Source organism: Canis lupus, chromosome 9, assembly GCF_011100685.1.
Source record: "Canis lupus familiaris isolate Mischka breed German Shepherd chromosome 9, alternate assembly UU_Cfam_GSD_1.0, whole genome shotgun sequence".
In the NCBI taxonomy this organism is placed as follows: domain Eukaryota; kingdom Metazoa; phylum Chordata; class Mammalia; order Carnivora; family Canidae; genus Canis; species Canis lupus.
In genome coordinates, this window is record NC_049230.1 from 54,888,302 (window position 1) to 54,901,461 (window position 13,160).

At 55.4% G+C, this 13,160-nt stretch overlaps 2 protein-coding genes across 2 annotated transcripts; one reads left to right on the forward strand and one right to left on the reverse strand.

Annotated features, from left to right (window-relative positions):
• Positions 1-1,682: 1,682 nt before the first annotated feature.
• On the forward strand, positions 1,683-9,590 carry SPOUT1 (SPOUT domain containing methyltransferase 1). The gene is made up of 12 exons (XM_038549148.1): positions 1,683-1,792; positions 2,421-2,466; positions 2,740-2,865; positions 4,111-4,270; positions 4,508-4,597; positions 4,719-4,768; positions 4,979-5,109; positions 6,796-6,868; positions 6,974-7,072; positions 7,584-7,686; positions 7,859-8,006; positions 8,861-9,590. Exons 1-12 carry the CDS (start codon positions 1,757-1,759, stop codon positions 8,927-8,929), a joined length of 1,131 nt encoding a protein of 376 aa, XP_038405076.1. The 5' UTR covers positions 1,683-1,756; the 3' UTR covers positions 8,930-9,590.
• ENDOG (endonuclease G) lies at positions 9,020-12,345 on the reverse strand. The gene is made up of 3 exons (XM_038549149.1): positions 11,667-12,345; positions 10,558-10,667; positions 9,020-9,362 (listed from the first exon to the last, which is right to left on the reverse strand). The coding sequence occupies exons 1-3, from the start codon at positions 12,174-12,176 to the stop codon at positions 9,080-9,082; spliced, it is 903 nt and encodes a 300-aa protein (XP_038405077.1). The 5' UTR covers positions 12,177-12,345; the 3' UTR covers positions 9,020-9,079.
• Between the last annotated feature and the right edge of the window lie 815 nt (positions 12,346-13,160).

A 13,160-nucleotide genomic window follows, 5' to 3' on the forward strand; every position in this document is an offset into this window, starting at 1 on the left:
ACCTGCATATGAATGTTTATAGCAGCTTTATTCATACATAACTGGAAGCAATCAAATATCCTTCAGAAGGTGACTGGATAAACAACAGGCATATCCATGCAATGGAATTGAGCAATAGAAATAAATGAGAATTATTAAGCCATGAGAAATCATGGAAGAAACTGAAATGCATATTGCTTAATGAAAATGTTTCTTAAAAGGCCACATACTTTCTAGGGCTCAGCTGGTAGAGCAAGCAACTCTTGATCTCAGAGTTGGGAGTTCACCCCCACCTTGGGTATAGAGCTTATTTAAAATAAATAATTAAAAATAAATAAAGTGGCTCAGTGGTTGAGCATCTACCTTCAGCTCAGGACGTGATTTTTTTTATTTTTTTTTTTTCTTTATGATAGTCACACAGAGAGAGAGGCAGAGACATAGGCAGAGGGAGAAGCAGGCTCCATGCACCGGGAGCCTGACATGGGATTCGATCCCAGGTCTCCAGGACTGCACCCTGGGCCAAAGGCAGGCGCTAAACCGCTGGGCCACCCAGGGATCCCCTCAGGATGTGATCTTGAGGTCCAGGATGGAGTCCTGCAGCCAGCTCCTTGCAGGGAGCCTGCTTCTCCCTCTGCCTATGTCTCTTCTCTCTCTGTGTCGCTCATGAATAAATAAAATAAAATTTTTTTAAAAAGAAGAGGGTAGGTGGAACACAGGATTTTTAGGGCAGTGGACATATTTTGTACCATAATGTAATGGTAGATACATGACATGTCTCTGCCCAGAGCTGTAGAATGTACAACACAAAGAGCGAATCCTAATGGAAACTATGAACTTTAGTTAATAATACTGTATCAATATTTGTTCATCAAGTATAGTAAACGTACACAGTGAAGCAAGGGATTAAGAGTAGGGAAAAATAAGTGGGGGAGAAGAGTTATATGGGAACTTTTGGTAAACCTAAATCTGCCCTTAAAAAAAATGTTGGGGCACCTGGATGGCTCAGTGCTTGAGCGTCTGCCTTTGGCTCAGGTCCTGATTCCGGGGTGCAGGGATCGAGTCCCGCATCGGGCTCCCCGCAGGGAGCCTGCTTCTCCTTCTGCCTACGTCTCTGCCTGCGTGTCTTTCACGAATAAATAAATAAAATCAGGGATCCCTGGGTGGCGCAGCGGTTTGGCGCCTGCATTTGGCCCAGGGCGCGATCCCGGAGACCCAGGATCGAATCCCACATCGGGCTCCCGGTGCATGGAGCCTGCTTCTCCCTCTGCCTGTGTCTCTGCCTCTCTCTCTCTCTCTGTGACTATCATAAATAAATAAAAAAAACTTAAAAAAAATAAATAAAATCTTTAAAAATAATCATAATAAATAAATAAAAGATAAAGTATGTTAATTAAAAGAAAGAGTAAATGAATGCATCTGTAAAAGAACTGGATTAAATTCTCTCCAAGATCATTTCCTTTTGGGCTACAGGGTCTCCACGTAGAATAAAATCGAGCTGAGCTTTAAGTGTCGCGCTCGTGCAGAAACGGAGCGCGGCTCTCCAGTCGTCCAAGGACCCAGGACAGCCCCGCACAAGCTGCCGCTCTGGACCCCCGAGGATGAGGACAGGACCCGCCCGCGTCACCTGCGCCCCCGCTTCCCGCGCGCGCGCACCGCCCCTAGACGCCTAGGCCACGCCCCCGCGCGCCACGGGCCCTCCGATTGGGCGGCTCAGAGGAGGTGTGGCCGGAAGGGGTGGGCCTGACTGGGAGGGCGTGGCCGACGGGGTGCGGCGAACATGGCGGAGCGCGCGAAGAAGCGACCCTGCGGCCCGGTAGGTGGCGGGAGGTGGGGTCCCGGGACGGGACTGGGGGTGGCGGCGCGAGGACGAGCCGCGAGGGGGCCCGTGGAGGGGCCGGGCTGCGCCTCCTGCTCCCTGCTTGTCGCTGATCCGAGGCCGGGAGCGCCGAGGGGCTGCATGTTCGTGGCCGCGTGCGCCCCTGTGAAAACCGGGGTGTGGGTGCCGGGGTCCCAGCCAGGGCCAGCTCAGCGTCAGGCACATTGCTGGAGCCCCTTGCGGCTCCTCTGACCCGGGCGTGGATTCAGGAGGTGGGATCCTGCCCGCCATCTCGAGCCCTTTCGTGGCGTATCTCTTCGGACTCCCAGGGCGACAGTGGGAAGGTCCTCTCCCCCTGAGCTTCAGTTTTCTCCTCTCTCCCGTTAGATTTCATTCAGCAGCTTACCGCTTGATGTAGTAAGTGCTCACTATGTGCCAGACCCGGTCCTGGGCACTGTAGCATGGCAGGTCGTCGCCTTCCCACGTTCTCCCAGCCGTGGCAGTATGGGGGGTTCCCTGGTTTCCTCACCACCCCCATTTATAGGCAGGGGACAGCTGCCAAGCAGGAAGTGGGACCCACTCACAGCCTCACACCTACCTATACCTGTTTCCATTGCTACTCTAGGGTGAACATGGCCAAAGAGTCGAATGGCGAAAATGGAAGCAGCAGAGTAAGTAAGGGTCTGGAGGGGAGGGGATCTATTCAGCCTTGCGGGAGGCCACTCTAGCAGTGCACTGCTGAGCCTTGGGGAGAGCCTCCAGGTTTGTCCCTCTGGGCCCCACAGCGCCCAAAATGGAAAAGAAGGGGCCATGGAGCCTCCTCGGGCTCCTCACTAAGGTCCAAGCTGACCCTACTTGGGAGGGCACCCTCTCCTGGACTGGTCCATATCCCTCCCCTTCCAAGTCCCTCTCCACTCCACCAATCCAGAGGTTCTCTTATCCAGAGAAAGAAGAGAAAAAGAAGTGGAAGGATCTCAAGCTGATGAAGAAACTGGAGCGGCAGCAGGCACAGGAGGAACAGGCAAAGCTCCAGCAGGAAGAAGAGGCAGCTGCACAGAGGGAGGACCAGGGTGAGCAGGCTGGGTCCTGGGCAGGGACGAGCATGTCATATCTGGAAGGGACCTTAGAGACAAGTGGGTCCAGACATCTTGTCCTGATGGAGAAATTGAGGCCCAGAGAATGGGAAAACTGAGTCCTAACCTCCTACATAGGTAGATTTCAGTCCTTTGAAGCATAAGCATCACATATCATAACTTTATACCTTCACTCATCATCATAATGATAGTTATTTTTTTACCTCTTTATTGAGCACTTTCTGTGTGCTTTAGTCTAGTTTTTCATTTACTTTTTAAATTTTTATTTATTTCTTTAAGGAAGCACTACACCCAACTTGGGCTTGAACTCACAACCTTGAGATCAAGAGTTGCATCATCTTCTACCGACTAAGCCAGCCAGGCGCCCCTTATTTTGATAATAAGAATTTGTATTTTTTTTCTCATTAAATAATACCTGTTCAAAATAATCCCCCTCTCAAAATACAGAAAACTCTAAAGAAAAATCCCAGCAAACACTGCAGTGAAAGTTTCGCCAGATGTTTAGAGGGTATATAGATACAGTTTTACAAAACTGAGACCCAAACCTTAGAAAGGGTTAGGGTGTCATAACGTACCCTCTAAGCCCATTGGTTACCAGTGATGATGGTGACAATGGGGACAGAAACTGAGCATGTCAGCTGTTTCAGCTAGGAGGGAAGTCCTTCATGGGTGCTCCCTTATGTGGCTCCCTTTGGGTGACTCTGGGAGGGAGAATATGGTGGCCCCTCTGGAGCTAGACAGCCTGAACCCATATCTCAGCTGTCTTGCCTTCTGTGTGACCTTGGGCCACGTGTTTGATCTTTCGGGGGTCACAGGTTCCCCACATCTTGATGGAGATCACTGTAATACTTCTTAGGGTTATGGTGTAAATGCACACATAAAAGGCCCTAATAATATTAGCTCGCTTTATTATCCCCATTTGACAGCTGGAGAACTGAGGCAGTAAGGGGCAGAGCCAGTGTATAAATTTAGGCCAGTGCCTCTAACCACCTCTAGCCTTGCCCAGGGATGTGCCCTGCTCATGAGAGCCTCGGGGACCAGTGGGTATATTTTCCTTCAGGGTAGACTGAGGCCTGGAAAGGGGAGTTGGATCTATTTTGCTGGCCTCAAAATTCCTCCCAGAGGGAAAATTCTCTAACTCTGGGATTGGGGGAGGGGGTATATGTGGGAAGCACCACCCTAGCCTCTTGGAATGACCATGAATGCCCCTCCCCTGTCCAGGTCGGCCCTACACCCTGAGTGTAGCCCTTCCAGGTTCTATCCTGGACAATGCCCAGTCACCAGAGCTTCGCACCTACCTGGCTGGCCAGATTGCCAGAGCCTGCACCATCTTCTGTGTGGATGAGATTGTGGTGTTCGATGAAGAAGGCCAAGATGTCAAGTGAGGGGCCATCTGACAGGGCATCGGGGCTCAGAGAGGAGGGAGGGACTGCCAGCATTGACTTTGCTTCATCCTTTTCACTGCCTACTTGCCTGAGCTGAGACTGCTGCCTGAAATGTCCCCAGTATATCTGGTGGGAGGAGTCACAAAGCAGGGGCACTGCAGAGGTCAGATTGGGTGGAGGAGCTCTCGAAGGAAGCACAGTAGATTCTGGAAGCCCTGTCTTTCTCTCTCCAGGACTGTGGAGGGAGAATTCAGGGGAGTTGGCAAGAAGGGACAGGCATGCGTACAGCTGGCCCGGATCCTGCAGTACCTGGAGTGTCCACAGTAAGGGGGTGAAGGGCAGACTTCCCTAAAAATGATGTGGAGGAGGGGGGTAGTCCAGGTGCTAGGTCAGGCAGGAGGTAGCCTCCCCTGGGAATTTCCTGAGATCCGTGTTCTTTACTAGGTACCTAAGAAAGGCATTCTTCCCCAAGCATCAGGATCTCCAGTTTGCAGGTAAGGCTAGAGGGGGTGCTGACCCCCATTTTTCATGGATCATTCCCCCCAGACCCTGAGAAATTGCTGTGCAGCTGAGAAAACAGGCCCAAGCAGGGCAAGGCCTGTGCCTGGTGGCAAGCAGCAGATCTGTGGCAGCCCTGGAACTTGGGCCAGGCCTCCAAGGTTCCTGCCATACTACCATGTGCTTTTGCACCTCCCTCCCCACAGGGCTTCTGAACCCCTTGGACAGCCCTCACCACATGCGTCAGGATGAGGAATCTGAGTTCAGAGAAGGCATTGTTGTCGACCGGCCCACCCGGCCAGGCCATGGGTCCTTTGTCAACTGTGGCATGAAGAAGGTAGGAATTGGAAGAGTGGGTTGGGACACAAATTGCAGACACACCCTGACCGTGGAAAGCCGGCAAGGTCATGTGAATGGGGAGCCCTCAACCCAGGCATCTGTGCCTGCAGTTCCCCCACTGATGTAGATTCAGGCCAGAGAAGCTCCTAAGACAGGGCTCAGTAGATAAAGCCAGGAGCAAATTTACTCTCTTAAAAAGTAAATGAAAAAAAAAAAAAAAGTAAATGAACAGGGAGGCCTGGGTGGCTCAAGGTATGATCCCAGAGTCCCTGGATCAAATCCTGTATTGGGCTCTTTTCATGGAGCCTGCTTCTCTTCCCTCTTCCTATATCTCTGCATTCTCTCTGTGTGTCTCTCATGAATAAATAAATAAGATCTTTAAAAAAAAAAAAAAAAAGCAAATGAACAGAAGGTAATCCTCATGCTCAAATCCAGTCCAACCCAACCACAACCCTACAAAAAACAAGTTCAGAATCCTTCTGGGGCAGCTCCAGCAGGATGCAAAGCCATGCTGGGATTGGCACATCCGCCACCTGGTTACTCTCAAGTCTTCTGGAGTCAGAGACAGAAACTCTTCAGTGTGTAGGGTCCTCTCCTCTCAAAAACTGCAGATCAGAAATGACCGGCTAAATGCACACCAGGGTGACCCAGACCCAGACAAAAGGAGAAAACTGGAGAAACCTCAAAAGGAAAAGAGTGTGTGTATCAGGGCACCTGGGTGGTGGTCTCCCTGTTCAGGGGGAAGTCTGCTTATTCCTCTCCCTCTGTCTCTCTCCCTCCCCCTGCTTGCACTCTCTCTTCTCTCTTAAATGAATAAATAAAACCTTAAAAAAAAAAAAAAAAAGGTACCCTATCCTGAATTCAGAGTTGGCACAAACATGGACATTGGTTGTCATTTGTCACAGCTTGCACTGACCACATGCTGGGCCCTGGGCAGTGTAACAGGAGCTATTTATGGAGAGTTTCCTGTTTGACAGAGGAGGGAACCAAGGCTGGGAGAAGGTTACATGGCCCGCCGAAACTGCTGTAGCTAGGAAGTGGCACAGCCACATCTGTTCAAAACGTAGAAGATTAGGATTTCATCTCGCAAAATACTTTCTGCTCTGTGCCAGGCCCAGAGTGTTCATCTTTACCCAGTGTCCTGTGGTGGTTGTTTTGCACAAATGGTCTCTCACTCTTTTTTTTTTTTTTTTTTTTTTTTAAGATTTGTTTATTTGAAGCCATCTGGGTGGCTCTGTCAGTGAAGCATCTGCCTTCAACTCAGGTCATGATCCCAGGGTCCTGGGATCGAGCCCCACGTCTATCTCCCCGCTCAGTGGGGAGCTGGCTTCTCTCTCCCCCTGCCTGTGCTCTCTCTTACTCTGCTCTTTCTCTCAAATAAAAAATAAAATCTTTTTTTTTTAAAAGACCCCATTGAATGCAGAACCCAAAGTGGGGCTCGATCCAAAGACCCTGGGGTCTTGACCTGAGCCGAAATCCAGTCAGCTGCTTAACTGACTGAGCCACCCAGGTGCCCCACGAATGGTCTCTTGAGAGCAATTCTGGCCCAGGTGCCAGAGAAAGGGGACAGAGGTTGACCTGGACCCCTCAGGAACCGACTACCCCCTCCCCTGGCATCTGGGAGAGCAGTGACCCCTGCTGGCCCTTTGGGGGAACAGCACCCATTTCTCCTGGTTCTCCCCAGGAGGTGAAGATTGACAAGAACTTGGAGCCTGGACTTCGTGTGACAGTTCAGCTGAACCAGAAGCAGCTCCCAGGTATCTGGAAACTTCCCAGCCTGGCCATCCTGAGGGCTCAGAGCCATCTCCTGCTACCTCGTTGTCCCTCACCCCATCTTCACAGCCTCCATGCTTCCTCTCCAGAAAGCAAGACCTACCGGGGAAAGGTTGTGTCATCACAGGACCCTCGCACCAAAGCCGGTCTCTACTGGGGCTACACGGTCCGGCTGGCCTCCTGCCTCAGTAAGGACAGAGCTTCCTCCTCTGAATGGCTGACCTCCGTCTGGGAGGCCACAGAGAACTTTGCTTGACCCAAAAGGCAGACCATAGTCCTTGCCCTGCCACCATGCTGTGTGTCCTTAGGCAAATGCCTTTCCTTCTCTGGGCTTTGGGCTCCCTGACTGCACTGCCTGGAATTCTGTGAAGGACCTCTGAGGAAAAGGATTGTGGTTCATTATTCATGTCTGCTGTGAGGTTGGGAATAGGACAAAAGGACTAGATAGGTCAAAGGTGCCCTGTGAGTCCTCAGAGCTCCTCCCTACCCACCATCCACTTGGTTTCCCCAGGCTAGCACAGGTGTGCTTTCTCCCTGCTCAGTCCCGGGCTTGCCAGGAACTGGGGGGGGGAGGGGGGCGGCTGGGCGCCACTGCCTTACCTGAATCCCCTTCTCCACCCTGCCCTCATATATGTACACATGCAGCCAAGTGGCTGTGGCATTGAAGCAGGACCCCCAGTGAACTGGTCTCTCCCCCAGGTGCCGTGTTTGCTGAGGCCCCCTTCCAGGACGGGTATGACCTGACCATTGGGACATCAGAGAGAGGCTCGGATGTGACCTCCGCCCAGCTTCCTAGCTTCCGGTGGGTACAGCCTGGGGCAGGGGCTGGGGAAGGAGGAATGCAGCCGGAAACCTGTCTGCTGGAGCAGAGCTGTACAGACTGGGCCCCTACTGTGTGGGGGGCAGGGAGCTCTGGGAAGCTGCCTTCAGTGTGGCCGTGGTACACAGTGACTGATCCCTCCTGTGGGTACCAGGCATGCTCTTGTGGTGTTCGGGGGCCTCCAGGGCCTGGAAGCTGGAGTGGATGCTGACCCCAACCTAGAGGTGGCTGAACCCAGTGTCCTCTTCGATCTGTACGTCAACACCTGCCCTAGCCAGGGCAGCCGCACCATCCGCACCGAGGTGAGCCTGCTGCCTCTCAGCTCCAGCCTCAGGCTGTTCTCAGGTTGCTGCCAGCCAGAGATCCTGTCTGAGCTGTCCAAGCACCTCTGCCCAAGGCTGACTTGAGCCAGCCTTCTCTGAAGATGGTTTCCTTACAGCCTTGGCCTCTCACCACAGCAGATTCCAGCAGGAACTTGGGATGAGTGAGCTGAGACTTAAGACTCCTGGGTGCTGGTGCCCATCCAGCTGTTCCCAGGCTGGGTGGCCCAGGAGACCCTGGGCAACCAGGCTCTGGGCCTCGGTTTCCTCAGCTGTACACTCAATGTTCCACTTCCTTACATGGGACAGTGTTGGGCAGGGCAGCCTTCCCTAACTGTGCCTCGCTGGCATCTCAGTCCTGTGGGGGGCAGTATGCAGCCAGCTCTGGGAGCCTCAGCCCTGGGCACCCATGGAACCCATAGACCTTCTTCTGAGGTCTGCATGCTAGAGGCACATGGCTTCCAGTAGTCTCAGAGTGGTGCCTACGCAGGTGGGCTGCCCTAGTCTGTCCAGGAGGGCCCTACAGGGGCCACACCCTCCTAGCCAGAAGCCCTGCACCCACCCTGTCCTGGGGGCTGAGAACACCCCTAATCCTGACCCTGAGCCTGGGAGGCAGGGATGATCATGAGCACATTTTACAGAGAGGAGAGGCAAGGCCCTTCCCCAGCAGGGCACACAGCCAGGATGGGGCTGAGCCTGTTCTTAACATCCTTGGTGCTCTGTGGAGGGCACCAAGCCCCTGGGAGTGGGTCCTGGGTGGTGGAGCCCCATAAGGTGAGGAGCTGTGCACCTGCCGGTCTCCCAGGCCCCAGCCCACTGCTGCACTTCCCCTCCAGGAAGCCATCCTCATCTCCCTGGCCACCCTGCAGGCTGGCCTCAGCCAGGCGGGTGCCCGGGCCAGCTGAAGGTCCTGTAGGGCCAAAGACAGCGAAGCAGCAGCAGAGAAACCAGAGGTTCCTGAGGGTCCCCCAGGACAGACGCAGCCAAGACTTGTCTCCAGAAATCACCACCTTTTTAATGCGACCCAGCCCCTACAGTCTGGCAGGGTGACACCTTCACTTGCTGCCTGCAGTGATGGCCTGGAGGCTGCCTGTCCGTGCCAGGATATTGGGTACGAAGAGCAGCCCCGAGGCCCGCTCGATGCTTTCAATGGGCACGAGGAAGCGCTCCAGTGGGACTGCCTCATCCACCGGAGCATTGGGCATCACGTAGGAGCGGAGTTCGATTTGCCCGCCAGCCGCCTCCAGGATTAGGACTTTGAAGAAGTGGGTGGGCACCGCCACGTGGTTCTTGCCAATGACCTGATACTTCACGTAGGACTTGCCGTCGGCCTCCGTCCTGCAGACAGACCCAGGGCTGTGCCTCCAGGAAGCCTTCCCTGACCTGACTTCCAACCTATGTCAGCCTGTAGGACTGCCACCCTCTTGCGAGGCTTCTGGGCTCTTCTGGGCTCCCCCAGGAGGCTGGGAGCCCCCTGCAGGGTAGACATTCCCTTACCCTGTTTTCCTCAGGCCTACTGGGCCAAGCAAGGGTGGGTGGTGGCAATAAATGCTGCTGAGAGATTCAGGCCTTGTGGGCATTCACCTTCATTCGCACAGACGCATGATCACTGGCCACCTCCCCTGTGGTGAGGGAGCTTCAAGAGGCTAAGGCACATGACCCAGAATTCCCAGTGCCATCACAGGGCCTGGGGTCCAGAACACAGGATGAGGGACTTCCAGTCTTCCCCTCAGCAGGGTCTACTCCATTCCAACAGTCCATAGGAGGCACCTGCTGATTATCAGTGCCTCGGCTGGCCCATCCTAAGCACTCACTACAATGACCTCCAGCACCCCACTTTACCCCTAAGCAACCACGAGGTAGGTAGTAAGTAGCTGTTATCCCCATTTTACAGGAGAGAATATGGAGGTCATTTGCCCATGGCATCCAGAGACCAGGTGGTAGGGCCTAGGTTCTCTCTCAGACCTGTGGACTCCAGAGCCAGCGGCTTCCCCACAACCCTTTGCCTCCCTGATCTCAGTCTTCATTGGGCCAGAAAAATCACTGAGCATGCCCAGGGGAGCTCGGTCCCTTCTACCTGGGAGGCAGGGCTGCCGAGAGACAAGAGTGAAGGCTCAGGGTTGAGGAGGTGGAGGTCACACCGTGGCTCCAGGAGAAGGGTGAGGAGGGTTGCTCCAAGCAGAGCAGACAAGGCAAGAGCCTGGTGCTAGCTAGGCTTTTCTATCTGGACAGAAACAGAGTCAGGTGTATGTGGCAAGAAGTGAGAAAAGAGAGGAGCAGAGACATGTTTGGGGCCTGGTGCTGGGGGCAGGAGAGACGATCCAGGTGGGTACCCCACAGGTCTCGCTACAGTCCTGGAATTAGGGGGCCTGAAGCACAGAACAGACAGACATGCCAAGAAACCAGATGACATGACCTGGCACTGCATGAGGACCCAGAGGTTGAGGCAGGCCTGGATGCTGTGAGTGGCAGGAGGGCCTCTACTGTATGGGAGAGACCCTGGCATCCCGGGGCCCCCCAGTTCGAGCCTTACCTGGGCAGGAAGAGCGGCCCTGTGCATACATAGACATTTTGGTAGGTGCGGGTCAAGCTGCGGCTGTACTTCTCCAGGTTGTTCCAAGCATTCTGGTTGAGGTGGGGCACCTGGTTGGAGAGGTGGGGCTCAGGGAGACTGGCTGGGGCCCTTCCCCTGTTGTCACATGGGCAGGAACTGGCACCAAATGGGGACAGTCCAATGGGGAAAGGGGTGGGCAAGCATGGGGTGGGCAAGTGTGCTGAGGTAACAGGTTCAAGGAGGGAGACGCCTTTAGGCCACCTGGCCATGAGGGTGGAGCCAGAAACCGTTTCTCACCCCCAAAGAGCCACACTGAGGAAAAGGGGCAGTTCTCCTCTTCAGAGAGAGAAACAAGCCTCTCCTCCTGAGCCCCCCTCCCCCCATGCCCAGGAGCTCTTGGGAAGGCCAGCTCTCTAGCCCTACCCTCTCCTTTCCTTTCTAGATCTGAAGCACATGCAGAGCCCAGCTGGGGCTGCTCCTGACTTCCCGCTCTTGAGCATTCATTCCAGTGTCTGGTCAAGTGGGCAGGCAACTGCAGCACTTGGAGAGCAGAAGTCCTAGGAGCCTCGTACCCCATTAGCTTCACCCGGAGCCCAGGGGGCAAGTCTCCAGGCCCTGCTCCGCGGAGGGCACACAGTGATGGCTACCAGCGGACTTTGCAAGTTACTTTCCTTTGGCTCCTGGGAGGCAGGCAGAGTATGGACAATGGCTGAAAGCTCAAGGTCCTCTAGACCGACTGCCTGGGTCTCCTGCTGTGTGACAATGGGCCAGTCACTTGGCCTCCCTGCCTCAGTTCCTTCTTTACAGCTAGCATGCATGCATGCTGAGTGCGTCCGGCCAGGAAGCGAGCTCGGTACTTTATGTGTACATCGTCTTCTTTCTCCGCGCTACTGCGAGGAAACAAGCTCAGGGAGGTGCCCAGAGGCGCACAGTAGAGGTCGGACTGCAGGCGGGTGTTGGGTGCCCCGTGCAGTGTACCTCCCGCCCGGCGCGCGGGGTGAGCAGCCAGGCACCTGACCCGGCGCCCGCACTCGGCAGCTTCGCAGCCGAGGTTCGGAGAGGCTCAGGGGGGCGAGCGCGGGCGCTACCTGCGGCGCGACGTTGCTCAGGTAGAAGGTGTCCTCCATGGCCTTCTGGCTCCAGCGGTGGTTGGCGGCGGCGGCGAGGTGGCCGCGGTCAAAGCCGCTGCCGCGGTAGTCGGCGTTGGTGGCGCGGTGGTACGCGTGCACCGAGTCGTCCTCGCGGAAGTCGCACGAGCGGCGGTCGCCGTCCCCGCGGAGCCGCTCCGGCCGCAGCTGCTCCACCACCCAGAGCGCGCCGCGGGTGCGCGGATCGTAGCACAGCACGTACGACTCGCGGCTCTTGAGCTGCGCCAGCCCCGGCAGCCCGTACTTGGCCAGCTCGCTCGCGCCCGCCGGGGCCCCGGGCTTCGCGGGCACCTCGGGCAGCTCGGCCGCCGCGGCCACGGGCAGCACGGGCAGCCGGCCCAGCAGCCCCGGCGCCGCCCGCGCGTCCGCCCTCCGCCGCCGCCAGCCCTCGGCCGCCGCGCCCAGCCCCGCGCCCAGCGCCAGGGTCAGGGCGGCCCGCAGCGCCCGCATGGCGGGGAGCCTGGCCCGAGCGCCGGTGGAGCGCAGTCGCCGACGCCTGGGGGCCGCCGCGACCTTCGAGGCTCTTAAAGGGGCTGCGCGGGACTGCGGGGCCCACCGCGGGGAGGGGGTCGGGGAGGGGCGTGAGAGCGGGGGATGCCCGCCGCTTCTACTCACAGGCGCTTCGGGGAACTGGGGAGCCCAACGGAGGGTGAGGCCTGGCGCCGAGCTGACGTCCCGGCGCCCTTGCTTTGCCCTTTTAAGACGCGCGGAAGGGGGGGGGGGAGGGCGTGCCACCTCCCCGGCTCGTGATTGGCCGCCGCCGCCCAGCCCCGCCCTCCGCCCAGCCCCCTCGGGCAGCAGGAGGCCCCTCCGCGGGTGGTAGGAGCTCCAGCTTCAGGAGCGCCAAGTGTTAGGTACTGAACTACCATTTCCAGTACTAGACTTAATCTTTAAAAGAGCCTTGAGACGGAGTCTCTAGTTGGCAGAACAAGGAAACAAGGACAAGACCCCAGGTCTGCCTGACACCAAAATCCACCCCCCCTAACATTACAAAGTTAAGTCAAAAGTTCTAGGACACTGGCAAATGTTTTAACAAGCGGCAAGAGGACAGCGTAGGGGCTGATGCTCACTGCTGGTTGGAAGAAAAACTGGCACGATTCTAGAAGGCAGTTTGGCAGTATATATAAAAGTCTTAAAAAGGTTCATACTTCTCAATCCACTTAGAGGACTGAGCTGGGGAAATGAATCTGGAATGCAAGGATCTTGAACAGAAACCCTTCTCCACAGTATTATTACTCATAATGAAGGCTGAAATAACCAAAATAGTCCAAGATAGGGGCTGGACTCAGACGTTTTTAGCATGTGTGAATTCTATATAGCACATAAATATATTTTAAATCATACAGCAACTTGCTTACCACCTAAGGGAGGGAAGAGACAGTACACAAACTGTATCAAGAAAATGACAACGATGTAGCAAAAACTAACGTGTTC